Source organism: Ovis aries, chromosome 26 (genome assembly GCF_016772045.2).
Source record: "Ovis aries strain OAR_USU_Benz2616 breed Rambouillet chromosome 26, ARS-UI_Ramb_v3.0, whole genome shotgun sequence".
NCBI classification, from domain to species: Eukaryota; Metazoa; Chordata; class Mammalia; order Artiodactyla; family Bovidae; genus Ovis; species Ovis aries.
The window spans coordinates 38,008,856-38,024,970 of NC_056079.1; the positions used below are offsets into that span (position 1 = coordinate 38,008,856).

At 40.2% G+C, this 16,115-nt stretch overlaps 1 protein-coding gene across 15 annotated transcripts in view; it reads left to right on the forward strand.

Moving 5' to 3' along the window:
• Positions 1-16,115, forward strand: part of PSD3 (pleckstrin and Sec7 domain containing 3) — a 590,582-nt gene that overhangs the window by 316,954 nt on the left and 257,513 nt on the right. For 9 of the 15 annotated variants that reach the window (XM_042241260.2, XM_042241264.2, XM_060407088.1 and 6 more), the window contains one exon: positions 6,131-6,175. The exons of the other annotated variants lie outside the window; for them this stretch is intronic. In XM_042241260.2, coding sequence (XP_042097194.1) covers positions 6,131-6,175 — 45 coding nt within the window. The remainder of the gene's footprint in view (positions 1-6,130; positions 6,176-16,115) is intronic. 15 annotated transcript variants of the gene reach the window in all.

A 16,115-nucleotide genomic window follows, 5' to 3' on the forward strand; every position in this document is an offset into this window, starting at 1 on the left:
AACGGGAACTAGACCTTGAACAGATGGGATAGACGTGTTTAGGTGGTGATGGCAGCCTGGGCCCCTGCAGTCAGCAGTTGCTTACTTGTAGCTTTATCTTTTTTACTCTCTGTTCTGTGCCCCTCCCGCTTCTACCCCATAAACTCAGCCACGCCGAACTTCGTTTTTCTTTGATGTGTTTTATTCTCTTACTTTGAGCTTTCTTGTTCTTACCCCAACAGTTAGAATCCTTGTCCTCAGGGTCAACTTAAGTGTCACTTTCTCCAGGATTCTGATTTCTGTAGAGGAGCTTGTGGTCCTGCCATGTGCTCTGGATTTTCTTTGAAATGACATTATTATAATTGCTTTTAAAAGTAATCTCTCTTAAAAATTGTTACAGCTATTCAACTATAACCTCAAATTGTGGTGCTAGAGAGCGTGTCTCCCTTACTGATCATTGTGTCTGACACCTAAGTAGTCGCTCAATAAATGCTTCTGAAATTAATGATGGACAGGGGAATGGAGGACAGTGAGCCGGGGTGAGAACTCAGGGAGCTGCCTTGATGAGCGGAAGTGGTAGCAGGAGGGAGTCAGAGGAGCTGGAAGGGAAGGCGCACGATGTATGCCTGTGCCGGAAACGCTGAGTTTAATCTGGATCTGAACCTGTATAGAACTGAAAGGAAGGCCTGCCTCCTGTTACTGAACTCGAACAGAGTTTTGAGGGATTTGAAAGGCAGTTTCATACATGGGTGAACTCTGTGTACCCTTGGACACAGAGAAAAATACAGCCCTATACTTTATGCTTTTACCCTTTAATTTCTTTGCTTTCAGGGTTGAAGTAGTAGAGCCACTTGGAAATTTTTACAGCATCTAAACTGGCATACTGGCTCATAAAGTTTACAGCCGCACCTACAATAAAGACCATGTTTAAAAAGCTAGAGTGAAAAAAGGCAGGAGGAGGAAGGAACAGGAGTCTGTACCGAAAAAAATAGTACTGGGTGCTTTTCCACTGGCAAAAGAAAGTTTGCTTTTGTGAGCCTGGATACTACCAGTGTATAAAAATATTTCCATTAGTGAAGAATTATCATACCGTTTCATTGTTTCTCAAGGTAGAGTACACTTGCATTCCTGTACTTCTGTTTTCATATAGTTATTCTGTTATAAATTATGAACTGTGAACTCAGAGCTGAATGTAAATAGAAGACCAAAAATATTATTATTATTATTTTATCTCATTTATTAATCTATGTATTTCTGAGGAAAACTGCTCCTTGACATATGTTAAAATGAGGGTTGAACTTTGGGTGTTAATACTTGGAGTGTTAAAAACAAACCTGTGGCAGTTGAGCTGGTTTTACGTAAGATTACTACATGACTAATAAATTAAGGTTGAGGTGCTAATTTTGGCAGGTTGGGTTGTGCTGATGCTTTCTTTAAGTTTAGAGCAATCTGGCCATTTTTCATCCCCTTGAGTCTTCCTCTGTCCCCTGCCCAAGTCTTCACACTCCTGCCTTTTTCCTTGTCCCCTGCAAGACGACGCTGGCCTCACGCGTTGCACAAACCCTGGGTTCTTGCCCCCCTGCAACTCGCTGTGCGTCCCCTCTGCCGGGAGAGCCTTGCTGTCATCACCGCCCGCCTGGTGCGTACCTCCTTTCGATTTAGGATTGTGCGGGAGGTCATCTGCTACCTGCTAGAGTGCTGAGGGCTGTGTGATTTGTCTTGTTTGTAGTTGCCTCCACAGGGTTTGTCTGCGCTAACCTAGACGTTAAAGCCCTCGGTCTTGGGAGCTGTGCTTTGCTCCTGACTCTCTTTATATACGTTTTACCTACGGTGAAGTCTGCGTGCTCAGTAATTGATTTCAGGGAGGGACTTTTGTAGGTGGTTAGGCATCTTTGTCCTGTCAAGCCTCTGCTCTTTTTTTGTTGAATTGACGGATGGTTGGTTGACAGTGTTGTTTAGCTTCTGGTGTACAGCAGAGTGATTCCGTTTTACATATATACATATGTATTCTTTCTCAGGTTATTTTCCGTTATAGGTTGTTACAAGATATTGAATGTAGTTCCCTGTGCTATGCACTGGCCCTTATTGTTTATTTTATACACAGAGGTGTACATCTGCGAGTCCCAAACTCCTGATTTATCCCTCCCGCCTTTCCCTTTGGTTCTCTAGGTCTGTGAGTCTATTTCTGTTCTGTTAAATAAGTTCATTTGTATCAGTTTTTAGATTCGACATATAACTGATAACATGACATAGGTCTTTTTCTGACTGACTTCACTTAGTATAATTAACCTCTGGGTCCATCCATGTGGCTGCAAATGGCATTTTTCCATTCTTTTTATGGCTGAATGATGTTCCGCTGTATATACGTAACACATCTTCTTTATCTGTTTTCTTTTTGATGCACATTGAGGTGCTTCCATGTCTTGGTTGCTGTAAATAGAGCTACTATGAACATTGGGTTGCATGTTTTTGGATTATGGTTTTCTCTAAAAATGTGCCCAGGAGAAAGATTGCTGAATCATATGGTAACTCAGTTGTTTGTTTTTTTTTTTTTTAGGAATCTCTTTACTGTTCTCTGTAGCGGCTGCACCAGTTTGCATTCCCACCAACAGTGTTGGAGGGTCGCCATTCCCCCACACCCTCTGGCGCATTTGTTATCTGTAGCCTTTTTGATGATGGCCATTCTGCCTGGTGTGAGGTGATACTTCACTGTAGTTTTGATTTGCATTTCTCTAGTAATTAGCAATGTTGACCATCTTTTCGTGTGCCTATTGGCCATCTGTATGTCTTCTTTGGAGAAATGTCTATTTAGGTCTTTTGCCCTTTTTTTTTTTTTTTGATTGGGTTGCTTTTTTGATATTGAGCTGTTATGATATGCTTATATATTTTGGAGATTAATCCTTTGTTGGTCACATAATTTGCAAATATTTTCTCCATCATGTAGGTTCTTTTCAATTTGTTGATGCTTTCCCTTGCTGGGCAAAAGCTTGTAGGTCTGATTAGGTGCTATTTATTTGTGTTTATATTTCTTTGTGTTGGGAGACTAACCTAAGAGAACATTGGTATGATTTATGTCAGAGAATGTTTTGCCTATGTCCTCTTCTGGGCATTTTATGGTGTCATGTCTCATATTTAAGTCTTTAAGCCATTTTAAGTTTATTTTTACGGTACGTGGTGTGAGGGAGTGTTCTAGTTTCAGTGATTTACGTGAGTTGTCCAGCCTCTGCAGCACCACTTGCTGAAGAGACTTAACCTTTTCTGTATTGAATACTCTTGCCTCCTTTGTTGAAGATTAACTGATCATGGGTATGTGGATTTATTTCTGTACTGTCTCTACCGTCCCATTGATCCACCGGCAGTGCCAGTTGTTGCTGTTGTTATTTAGTCCCTAAGGTGCAGCTGATTCTTTTGTGACCCCGTGGGCGATGGCCTGACGGGCTCCTTCTGTCCATGGGATTTCCCAGGCAAGAATACTGGAGCGGGTTGCCAGTTCCTTCTGCAGGGCATCTTCCTGACCCAGGGATTGAACCCATGTCCCCCGTGTTGGCAGGCAGATTCTTTAGCACGGAGCCAGCAGGGAAGCCCAGCACCACCATGCTTTGGTTACTGTAGCTCTGTAGAACTGTCTTAAGTCTGGGAGGGCTATGCCTCCAGTGTCGTTCTTTATCCTCGGGATTGCTTTGGAAATTCTGGGACTTTTATGGTCCCATAGAAATTTTAGGATTTCTTGTTCCAGTTCTATGGAAAATTATTTGATAGGGATCATATTACATATATAGATTGCTTTTGGCAGTGCGGCCATTTTAACAATATTCTTGCAATCCAAGAGCATGGGTTATCTTTCTGTTTCTTTGAATAATTGTTGATTTCTTTCATTAGTATTTTGCAGTTTTCAGCATATAAGTGTTTCACCTCCTTGGTGAGGTTTATTCCAAAGTACTTTATTTTTCTGATGGAATTTTGAAGTGGATTGTTGTACTTTCTCCTTCTAACTTTTCAGTGTTAGTGTAAAGAAATACAATAGATTTCTGTGTGTTATTCTTCTGTCCTGCTACCTTACTGAATTTTTAAAATCAGTTTTAATCGTTTTTGTGGAGTTTTTAGTGGAGTCTTTAGGGTTTTCTATATGCAGTATCATGCCTGCCAGGGCAGGAAAAGCAAGAGATACAGGTTCAACCCCAGGATCAGGAAGATCCCCTGGAGTAGGACATGGCAACCCACTCCAGTATTCTTGCCTGGAAAATTCCATGGACAGAAGAGCCTGGCAGGCTAAAGTGCATGGGTTGCAAAGATTCGAACATGACTGAGCACACAGAAACTGTATCGTCATCTGCATATAATGACAATTTTACTTCTTCCCTTCCAATTTGGATACTTCTGTTTCTTTTTCTTGTCTGATTGCTGTGGCTAGGACTTCTAATACTATGTTGAAAGCAAGTGGGTAGAGTAGGCATCCTTGTTTTCTTCCATATTTTAGTGGGAAGCTTTTCAGCATTGAGTATTGTGTTGGTTGTGGGTTTGTCATAAATAGCTTTTAATAATGCTGAGATATATACCCACTTAGGCAAGAGTTTTTATCATGAATGCATGTTGAATTTTATCAAGTGCTTTTTCAGCGTCTATTGAGCTGATCATGTGATTTTTATCTTTTTTGTTGATATGATTGATGCAATGTATCACATTGAGTGATTTGTAAATGCTGAACCATCCTTGGGACCCCGGAATGAGTCCAGCTTGACCATGGTGGATGTATTTTTTTAAATGTATTGTCAGGTTCAGTTCGATACTTTTGCATACTCACGTGGAAAGAGAGTGACTCTTGGTCCTTGCTTGTTGCAAGTCTTGGTTAAAGAGCTGGTGCTGGACTGGGGTAGCCAAGGGCACACTGTGGTTGACTGCTGCTCGGGCCTGGGGTCCGTTTGTCTCTCTCAGGCGTCCATATTCACAGTCAGGTGTGTGGTGAACAAAACCTTCTGGTTCTCCTTTTTTTTGTGTGTGAACTGCTGCCTTCAAACACCACAGCTTTCTTTGGCACATTTATCATGGATGATGAAGTGTGTGCTTTTAGGCATTGGTACTTGGACCCTAGATTTATTCTGAGGAATTGTGAGGAACTTTTCCCCTATTTTATAAAGTTAAGGATTCTGGAAAAAAGGAACCCCTGAAATCTTCTTAAAAATTTAACAGTAAATTCTGTTTTTGAATGCCTGGTTTTTTAAGGCAGGTATTATGATCTTCGTTATTTGCAGATGTGGAAACACAGCCTTGCTGGGGCTGAGACCTGAGTCTAGGTCTTTTGGAGATTCCAGACCCATAAGTTTTTTCCTTAATGGCTTTGCCTTTCACTTTTATTCAAGGTTTATATGGGTACAATGGATTGTTTGCTGTGGAAAGTTCTTTAGGACTGAAGACAGGTCTTGGTTCGATTCCAGTTTTATATATAAGTATCTTTGTGTCTTTGGGAAAGTCATTTAGTCTCTCTCAGCCTCCCTTTTTGTTTTTCCTCTATAAAACTGATATGTAGTGGTTTCCCAGCCTTATCCTCAGTTATTAGGAGACATTTTGAACATGGGTGTGTGTAGTACAGAGCGCCGTCTGTGACTGTTAAGGGAGAGGGCAGGTATCCTCATTTGTAATAATGAGCTCTCCCCAAACTTCAGCATGTGTTAAGTGGCATCAACAGGAATTACTTCGCAGGTCTTTTGGTTGCTATGAAGTGACTGGCATGTGACAGCCCCGTGACAAGGTGCAGAAACGCCAGCTCGTGGGTGACTCGGAGCTGGGGGCATTGCGGCAAGTTGCAGAGTCTAGAAACTCCCGTAGTGACAGGACCAAAAAGCTGGGCTGATCTCCAGTAGGGCAGGACCTTTAACACCTCTGGTGGGTAAAGGGGAGGGGAGAAGTCACACCTTTGCTGTTATTGCTACCTGACTGGTGTTTTCTTTTTTTAAATGGTTGGGGTAAAGATCTTTTGAGAGGACTGGCGAGACTGACTCAAAGTATATTTAGGTTTTATTTTACCAGCCCTAGTTTTAAGGATAGGAATTCAAAATGTGAAAGTAAAACCGCCCAGGTGATTTGGATACAGTCGAAAGACAAATTTTAAAATGAATTGTAACAGTGGTGCCAAAGGGCATTTTCTTTTCTGCAGACCCCAACGGAAGGAGTGTATCGTCCGAATGGATGCCCCAGACTGGTAGGTTGGTTGGTTGGTGTTTCCTTTTAGGCTTCTTGGGAATTTTTTCTGGCTCTTGGCTTAGTCTTTCTTTTCTTTGTCCTCTTCCCCTCCCTCCTTTCACCTTCTCTCCCTCTTTCCTGCCTCTTGTTTTTTTTTTTTTTTTTTTTTTACTACTTTATAAAACCAGAATAATATTACTTATCATATCCGTCAGAAACAAAGCTAAAGAGTAAAGTGAAATAAAACGTCATAGAGCTGAGTGACTGGGTTGAATGATCATCTTGGAGTAAGTGTATATGCTGAGATAGGAGCCAAGAGGTGCCAGGACTCAGGAGAAGGGTGGGTGACCACACATTCTTGTTCTGTAAACTTTAAAATATTTGAACTTGGTCATCTGACATGTGTTTCTTTTTACTTTAGAGAAAAGACAAGATCTTTACAGAGTCAGTGTACTAGGGAGGACTGTATATATTATATTTCTCCAGTGAATTTCATCCTGAAATGGCTGTGTTCTCTGAAAGTCGCACAATGTAAGTGCCTGCTGTTTCCGGGTTCGTCTCTGCAGGGGCAGCTCCTTGCAGCACGGCGTTGGGAATTGCTGCGTGCATCACACCTGTACCTCATGGTCCTGGGTGAAGGGGCAGAGGGGACTGTTGCTGGGGGATGTTGGCCCAGGACATCACAGCTGGGTCATTCCCTCTTGCCAGTTTACAAGTTGAATTTGAGGACGTTTCTGCCTTTTCTCCTACACTGGGCATGGGCTGTTGCTCTTAAGAGCCTGTATGTCCAACTTGGGTTGGTGTGAAAGTGCAGTAGGAGCATACCCTGGGGGATGGCTATGGCGTTTGCCCCCTCCTCTCAGCGGTGCCCTTGGAAGAACTGGGCTGGATAGACAGGTGCTGTCTGGACTCTGCATGGTGCTTCTTTTGAAAGGAGGTGTGTATATGACCAGATCATCTCCTTCTGTTTGCTTTTCTTCTTTGAAGTCTAATCCTGACTCAGTCTGGGCCACCTGGTGGATTCAGGCCACCAAAGCCCCTCTCGTGGCTGCTCCTGAACCAAAGCTTCCCTGGTACAAAAGCATCTTAATTTGTAAATCTACTAGCTTCATGGAAGTTTGAATGCATATTTCACAGAGTGTGTATATCATGCAGGATAGAAAGTAAAAGTTTTATTGTAAACCAAACAACAAAAGTGATTCTAATAAGGTTAAACAAAGTAGTACGCTTTCTGAAGAACATCTAAGTCTTTAGTATTCAGAGTAACTCACCTGCCTTGTGAATCTACAGAGGGTGGGTTTAGAAGTTTAGAATTAGAGTGCTCAGCTCACTTGCCGTTCCTATTTTTATAGTATGAAGTGTATTTGTCCTTGAGAAGAATTTTCTTTTCCTGCTATGCCTTCCTTGAAACAAACATTTGAAGTAATGAAATAGATTATGGTTCAATAAAATATTTGAAGCCATGGGTATGGAGGGTTCATAAGCCGTATGGAGTTATAGCTTTATTGGTATGTGTGTGTAGCAGAGGTATTTGTTTGTGTATATGTGTGTAGAAGTCTAAATTTTTGATATGAAAGGAGTATAAATATTTAATATCTAGAGCAATGTTTGAATTACCTGGGGAAATATTCTTCATTTCCACAGAAACTGGTCAATGAGTGAGAGAAATTATTAACATTCAGTTATTTTAAAATTGAATTATAATTGACTTACAGGGTGCTAGTTTCTGTGTACAGCAGAGTGATTCAGTTATATCCAGTTATTTATCTTTTCAGATTGTTTTGTTATAGGTTATCACAAGATATTGAATACAGTTCCCTTTGCTATACAGGAGGACTGTCTATCTATTTTATATATACTAGTGTGGGTCTGTTTTTTCGGGGGCCTTTAAATGAATTCGATTCCTTTACTTTTGGCTGTGCTGGGTCTCCGTTGCGGCGTGGGCTTTCTCTAGTTGTGGGGGCTTCCCTTCGTTGCGGTGAGCAGGCTCCTCATGGTGGTGGCTTCTCCTCTTGCAGAATATGGGCCCCAGGCACTGGGGCTCAGCAGCTGTGACTCACAGGCTTAGCTGCTTTGCAGCGTGTGGGATCTTCCCGGACCAGGAATCTAACCCATGTCCCCTGCATTGGCAGGCGGATTCTTAAGCACCGGATCACCAGGGAAGTGCTGCTATGAATCTTTTAATCCCAAACTCCTGAGTTATCTCTCCTCTTCTTTCTCCTTTGGTGACTGTAGGTATGTTTTCTGTGCCTGTGAGTCTATTTCTGCTTTGTAATTAGGTTCGTTTACATCAGGTTTTCAGATTCCACATCTGAGTGATGTCTTGTGGTGTTTGTCTTTCTGTGACTTACTTCACTTCATATGATGATCTCTAGGTCCATCCATGTTGCTGGAAACGGCTTTATTTCATTCTTTTTAAAGGCTGAATGATATTCCGTTGTGTGTGCACGCACGCGCACATCGTGTCTTCTTTATCCACTCCCCTGTCAGGGGGCCCTTAGGTCACTTCCATACCTTCGCTGTTGTGAGTAGTGCTGCTGTGGACACTGAGGTGCATGTGTCTTTTCAAATTAGAGTGTTCATCTGCATATATGCCTAGGGCTGGGATTGCTGGACCACATGGTAACTCAATTGTTAGTTTTTAAGGAACCCCCATACTGTTCTCCATAGTGGCTGCAACCAATCTGCAGTCCTGCTAACGATGCAGGGGATTTCCCTTTTCTCCACACCCTCTCCCGCATTTATTAGTAGATGCTTTGATGATGGCCATTCTTACCGATGAGAGGTGATACTTCACTCTAGTTTTCATTTGTGTTTCTCTGATAATTAGCAGTGTTTAGTGTCTTTTCATGTGCCTGTTGGCCATCTGTATGTCTTTGGAGAAATGTCTATTTAGATCATATGCCCGTGCTTTGATTGAGTTGGTTGCTTTTTTTGTTTTGTTTTCTTTTTGATATTGAGCTGTTTGTCTGTTTTGAAAATTAAGCCTTGTTGGTCACAACATTTGCAAATATTTATTCTCGTTCAGTAGGTTGTTTTTACATTTTGTTTTTGGTTTTCTTTGCTGTGCAAAAGCTTATAAATCTGATTAGGCTCTATTTGTTTATTTTTGCTTTTATTTATTTTGTGTTGAAAGACTGACCTAAGAAAGCATTGGTATGATTTTTGTCAGAGAATCTTCTCTCCCAGGAGTTTTATGGCCATGTCTTAGGTTTTAGACCATTTTGAGTTAAGTTTGTGTATGGCACGGGGGAGTGTTCTAACTTAAGTGATTTACATGCAGCCCTCCAGATTAACATTCAGTTTTGTTAATGAAAAATCAAGAGTTTTTATTTGATTCTGTTAGTTATTGAGTATAAAGACTGGTCTTAAATTCACATAGCTCCTTTTAGTTTGTTATTTTTCTCATAAGGAATATTAACCTATAATCTTTAAGTTTAGCATTTGGAACTTGGCATGATTATGTTTTCTTGAAATTGGAGAAATGAAATTTTTTAGTTAATTTATTTATTAATTGAAGGATAATTGCTTTACAGAATTTTGTTGTTTTCTGTCAAACCTCAACATGAATCAGTCATAGGTGTACATATGTCCGTTCCCTCTTGAACCTCCCTCCCGTTTCCCTCCCCATCCCACCCCTCTAGGTTGATATAGAGCCCTGTTTGAGTTCCCTAAGTCATACAGCAAATCCCCATTGGCTGTCTATTTTGCATATGGTAATGTAAGTTTCCATGTTACTCTCCATACTTCCCACCCTCTCCTCCTCTCTCCCTGTGTCCATAAGTCTGTTCTCTATGCCTGTTTGGAGAAGTGAAATTTTAATACTAATTATCTTAAATGTTTTCTTGGTGCATTGGGATTTAGCAAAGTTTTAAAAATATTAGTAAACTTAAAAGTAGTATTATAAAAGGCATTGGTTAGAGAGTGTGTCAGTGATCTTTTGAATGGTGATGTTTGAGGAGTTGGCCATAAACTTCTAGAATTGAATGTAAAAACCAGGATTAAAAAAAACAAAAACAAAACTCTAGTCTTCTCCAAAGCAGAGGAAATCGAAAGCAAAGAATCTTGTGCCATCCTTATTTTGCTACCAGCCATGTGGTGGGCGTGCTGGCAGGAGAGAGACCTGGCGGCAGATAAGTGGTTCTGAGCACGCCGGGGAGGTGCCACCAAGCCTGGCACTGATAGGACAGTGGGGACGGGTGTTTGTAAGGATTTGAAGAGACGGCAGAAAGCATTATTAGAGATGGTGAAAACTCAACAGTATCTAACCACAGAAAGTATCTGTAAAGCATCTTGTGCTTCACAAGATGGAAGAGTTAGAAGAGAAGAGAACAAGAGGGGAGCAGAACCCACGTGGTTCTCTGGCTGGAAAATGTTACTTAGAACTTGATGTGCATGAGATCAAGCTGATTCCATGCTTACAAGTATACTTTTAAGCACTTGGAATGTTTTGAACTGTGGTGTTGGAGAAGACTCTTGAGAGTCCCTTGGACTGAAAGGAGATCTAACCAGTCCATTCTGAAGGAAATCAGCCCTGGGATTTCTTTGGAAGGAATGATGCTAAAGCTGAAACTCCAGTACTTTGGCCACCTCATGAGAAGAGCTGACTCATTGGAAAAGACTCTGATGCTGGGAGGGATTGAGGGCAGGAGGAGAAGGGGACGACCGAGGATGAGATGGCTGGATGGCATCACTGACTCAATGGACACGAGTCTGAGTGAACTCTGGGAGTTGGTGATGGACAGGGAGGCCTGGCGTGCTGCGATTCATGGGGTCGCAGAGAGTCGGACACGACTGAGCGACTGAACGGAACTGAACTGAATGTTTAGTTTGAGGATACAATACTTAGATTAATGAGCCAATGTTTACTAGTTTACCCCTAATAATTGCTGTGCTGTGCTGTGTGTGCTCGCTTAGTCGTGTCTGATTCTTTGCGATCCATGGACTGCAGCACTCCAGGCTTTCCTGTCCTTCTCTGCTTCCTGGAGTTAGCTTAAACTCATGTCAGTTGAGTTGGTGATGCCATCCAACCTTCTGTTGCCCAGCTCTGGTGCCCAGTGAATATATACTAATACTAATTTTACTCAGCAAAAATGTGGACAGAAAAGAAATTTTTACATAAAAATTATTCACTGCATTCTAAAATGCATGGAACATCCATTAAATGTAAATATTAACAGTTAGAAGATATTTTGAGATCTGATGGAAGGTAATTTAGTGCTGCTTATTTTTAAAATTGAAATTGAGTATTTTTAATCCCCTTGGGGTAGGAAGGTCCAGAATATGGTACTTTAAAACCATTATTGTTTAGTCATAACCTTCTCTCAATAACATAGCCATAGTGATAAAAAACTGATTATTTCTAGTATCAGATAGTCACATATGAAAAAAATCTTAAGAAATCAGAAAATTTTAGATAATTAGGATTTAACCAATAATAAGGCATATATTGAGTTTCTAAATGGCTGTATGGGAATTTATTGTTCTTGAATGACTTTTTTTAATGATAAACTGGGAAGCTTTAATGAGCAGTGTTGTTATAAGCACTACAGCAAAACAACCATTGTCAGTAGCTTTCTTATATAGGAATCGCATGTGGCCGTTATTCGTCTGTATATTCCTCTCTTTTTACTTGGTAAGGATTTCAGAGAGAAAGAGAGGAGCTAGCCTAGGCATTTTTTTACTTTAAAAACCTGTGATAAACCATGATGCAAAAGAATATGAAAAGGAATGTGTATGTGTGCACTGTGTGTGTATATATATGTGTGTGTGTATATGTGTGTGTGTATATGTGTGTATATGTGTGTATATATGTGTGTGTATATGTGTGTATATATGTGTGTGTGTATATATGTGTGTGTATATATATGTGTGTGTATATGTGTGTATATGTGTGTGTGTATATGTGTGTGTGTATATATATGTGTGTGTATATATGTGTGTGTATGTGTGTGTATGTGTGTGTGTATATGTGTGTGTGTGTATATTTGTATGTGTGTGTGTATATATTTGTATGTGTGTGTGTATATGTGTGTGTATATGTGTGTGTGTGTATGTGTGTGTGTGTATATATGTGTGTGTATGTGTGTGTGTATATATGTGTGTGTATATATATGTGTGTGTATATGTGTGTGTATGTGTGTGTATATGTGTGTATATGTGTGTGTGTATATTTGTATGTGTGTGTATATATTTGTATGTGTGTGTATATGTGTGTGTGTATATGTGTGTATATGTGTGTGTATATATATGTGTGTGTATATATATTTGTATGTGTGTGTATGTATATGTGTGTGTGTATATATATGTGTGTGTATATATTTGTATGTGTGTGTGTATATATATGTGTATGTATATATATGTGTGTGTGTGTATATATTTGTATGTGTGTGTGTATATATATATATATGTGTGTAATTGAACCAGTTTGCTGTATAGTAGGAATTAACACAACATTATAGATCAACTATACTTCAATAAAATCAATTCTAAAAAATTTGGCATTTCTATAAATTTTCTTTGGGAGTTAAACTTGATCTCATTCTGTGTTACAGTGAGTATTCTGCCTGAGGGTATTAAGCTGTCTTGATAATTGTTGTATTGAATTAGGCAGCGAGAGGCAGTTGGACCTCTTGCATTCCTTTTTTCTTGAGTTGTGAGGTCAAGTAGCACCTCCTTTCTTCCTTCTTACTTGAAGGAGGGAGGTTTCCGGCAAATCTTTAATTAATTGATTGGCTGATTTATTTATTTATGAATAATAAAATCTTCCTGTAAATAAAATATTTTAAAATTAGATAATTTTAATTGGAAGAGACAGGAAGGGATGCGGTACCTTGGCTTGGAGAAACAAGTGCTTTTCTGTGTTGTCTAAATTCAGACTGTTTTGTTTCCTGCAGAGTACGTAGTATGTTTTAATCACATTATTAAATGATATAATCAACTTCAGACCATCCGCTTATTAATTTACAAGGAAATGAAATGTAATTGCCTCTTTATTTTCTTTTGTCAGGATGGAGAGTGACATGATGTCATTAGAAATTTTAATGCCATATCGAGGCCGTGAAGTAACATAGCCAGAAGCTGTTTTTTATGAATGTTGTAAACTTAGAATTCCAATTACATTTCAACAGTATTCCAGGAAAACAAGTTAGTCTCTCTGAAAGTGATTTCGCCTTCCTTTCCTGTCCCCTTGGATTGAGATTCTTTGATCCCACTCTGTACAAAGAATCTCCTGTGCAAATAGTGAATGTGTAAATGCTTTTGAATTTTTTCTCTAGCTTAGCCATCAAGTTCAACATCTAGAAATAGTTGCTTTACAAATGATTCATCTCAAATTTTTATAATGCGGTTGTATTAAAGTTGACTTGATAATCTTACAGATACTTCATGCTCAGTTAAGAGCTAGCTGGCCCAGAAAAGCTGCATTTTAATACAGAAAGGCAAAAGGAAACAAAGAACCCCCCAAAAGCAAAATGTGGAAACCTGTATCTTCTGGATCATGCCCCTAGATGAGTCTGAATCTGTGGAAGGATGAGGAGTCCAATTATTTACTGAAATTCCTGTTGCTAAGGCAAATTCATGCTCTCCGTGAGTAGGGTCAGACTCTGTAAACCGCCTTGCACACTGGTGCCCTCTTCTGGAATACTGAATGCAGGACTAGTAAAGTGAGCCAGGTTAAATTCTGAGGAGGCACAATCTCTTGGTGACACTAGAATTCTTCATTGGTAAATACTTACTTTTGGCCTTTGTGCTGAAGAGAGAAATAGTGTTAAGGAGTTCTGATTATTAGGTTCTGTTTATGGTTCTCTTATAAAGGTCCCTAAATCATTTATATTAGTAGGTAAGAGGTAGTCCCATCTAGAGAATTATATTCTATATAAATGTCAAAAATGGGTTCATTTGAAGTAATTTTCTTTAGAAAAACCAAGTATTCATTTCTACTGAGAGCCAACATTTATATATGATTACAAATAGCACTTTACATTTAATAAAATACTGTCAAACGTAATTATCTCAAGTAGTAATCTTAATGATGTGGGGGGGAGGGTGTTGTAGTGATGAAAATGGGTCTGATGATGGCAGCTGACATTTATTATTTACTGTACACCAGACCCTGCATTGACCATTTATGCAAATCTTCTCATTTAATCTTCATAACCCCTCATTCTCTTCACTGTACAGGTGAACAAACTTGAGTCTTACGGAGGATAATGGATTTGACCCAAGCTGGTGATTGATGGAACCTGTGTTTGAACCACTCCAGTATTCTTGCCTGGAGAATCCCATGGACAGAGAAGCCTGGTGGGCTACTGTCCATAGGGTCACAGAGAGTTAGACATGACTGAAGCGACTTAGCACAGGACATACGCAGCACAGTCTAGTGGAAGCTTTGCAACAGATACTCACTTTTAACATCTTCTAAATACAGTTGTTCCTTACTGGCAAGCTGAGTGCTTGCATGGAGAATCTCATTAATGAATTAATGGAACCTCCTAATTCTTTCACTGCAATGGCATTGTATTCAGATGAATACTCTGCTAGACTTTTTTTTTTTTTTTTTTTTTGCTGTTGGCACATAGCAAGGTTCCTTGGTCAATGGGTGGCTGCTGTGCCTGTGCTGAGTTCCCATAGGTAGTTCTGCCTGGATATGCTGTGGGCACATTATACTTACCACGTCTTCAAGTCTCTGAAGAAACTCAGGATCTGTTCTGTCTCCTGTTTTTCTCCATATGCTTACGCACCCTCTGCTCGCTCTCTCCTTTTCTAACTCCCCCTCCCTTCTTATCCTTCCCACGACTCCCTTCCCTGCTTCTCCCTCTCCTTCCTCTCTCTCCTCCCCCTCCCCCTAGTATGCATTCCTCCTTATTCCTGAGGGAAGAAGCCCTTCCTGAGGGAAGAAGAGTGCTAAGGCCTGTCTCAGGCCCACAGTTTGCCTAAGACAACCTCTGGGAAGCATTACTTCCAGGCTCAGCCAGAATTAGATGCTAGTAGGAAATAGTACCACTGGAGATGCTGTAGCTGTTCTGAACAATCTTACTGACGTTTCCCTTGAGATTAGATTGGGTGTAGAAAGCTCCCAAAGTTCAGCAATGAATTCAGTAAAATTGCAGAATACAGAATAAATAGATAAATCTCTTGCATTGCTATACATTAGCAATGAAAGATCAGAAAGATAAATTAAGGAAATAATCTCATTTACTTTCACATCAAAATGAATCAAATACCTAGGAATAAATATACCTAAGGAGGTAAAACTCAATGTTCAAAAAACTAAGATCATGGTATCTGGTCCCATGACTTCATGGCAAATAGATGGAGAAACAATGGAAACAGTTACAGACTTTCTTTTCTTGGGCTCAAAATCACTACATATGGTGGCTGCAGCCATGAAATTAAAAGATGCTTGCTCCTTGGAAGAAAAGCTATGACAAACCTAGACAGTGTATTAAAAAGCAGAGACATTACTCTGCCAACAATAGTCTATCTAATCAAAGCTATGGTTTTTCCAGTAGTCATGTATGGATGGATATGAGAGTTGGACCATAAAGAAAGCTGAGCACTAAATAATTGATGGTTTTAAACTGTGGTGGTGGAGAAGACTCTTGTGAGTCCTTGGACTGCAAGGAGATCCAGCCAGTCAATCCTAAAGGAAATAAGTCCTGAATATTCATTGGAAGGACTGATCCTGAAGCTGAAACTCCAATACTTTGGCCACCTGACATGAAGAACAGACTCGTTGGAAAAGACCCTGATGCTGGGAAGGATTGAAGGCAGGAGGAGAAGGGGACAACAGAGGATGAGATGGTTGCATGGCATCACTGACTCGATGGACGAGTTTTAGAAAGCTCCAGGAGTTGTGATGGACAGGGAAGCCTGGCGTGCTGCAGTCCATGGTGTCTCAAAGAGTTGGACCCAACTGAGTGACTGAATGGAACTGAAGGAGGTAAAAGACCTGTACT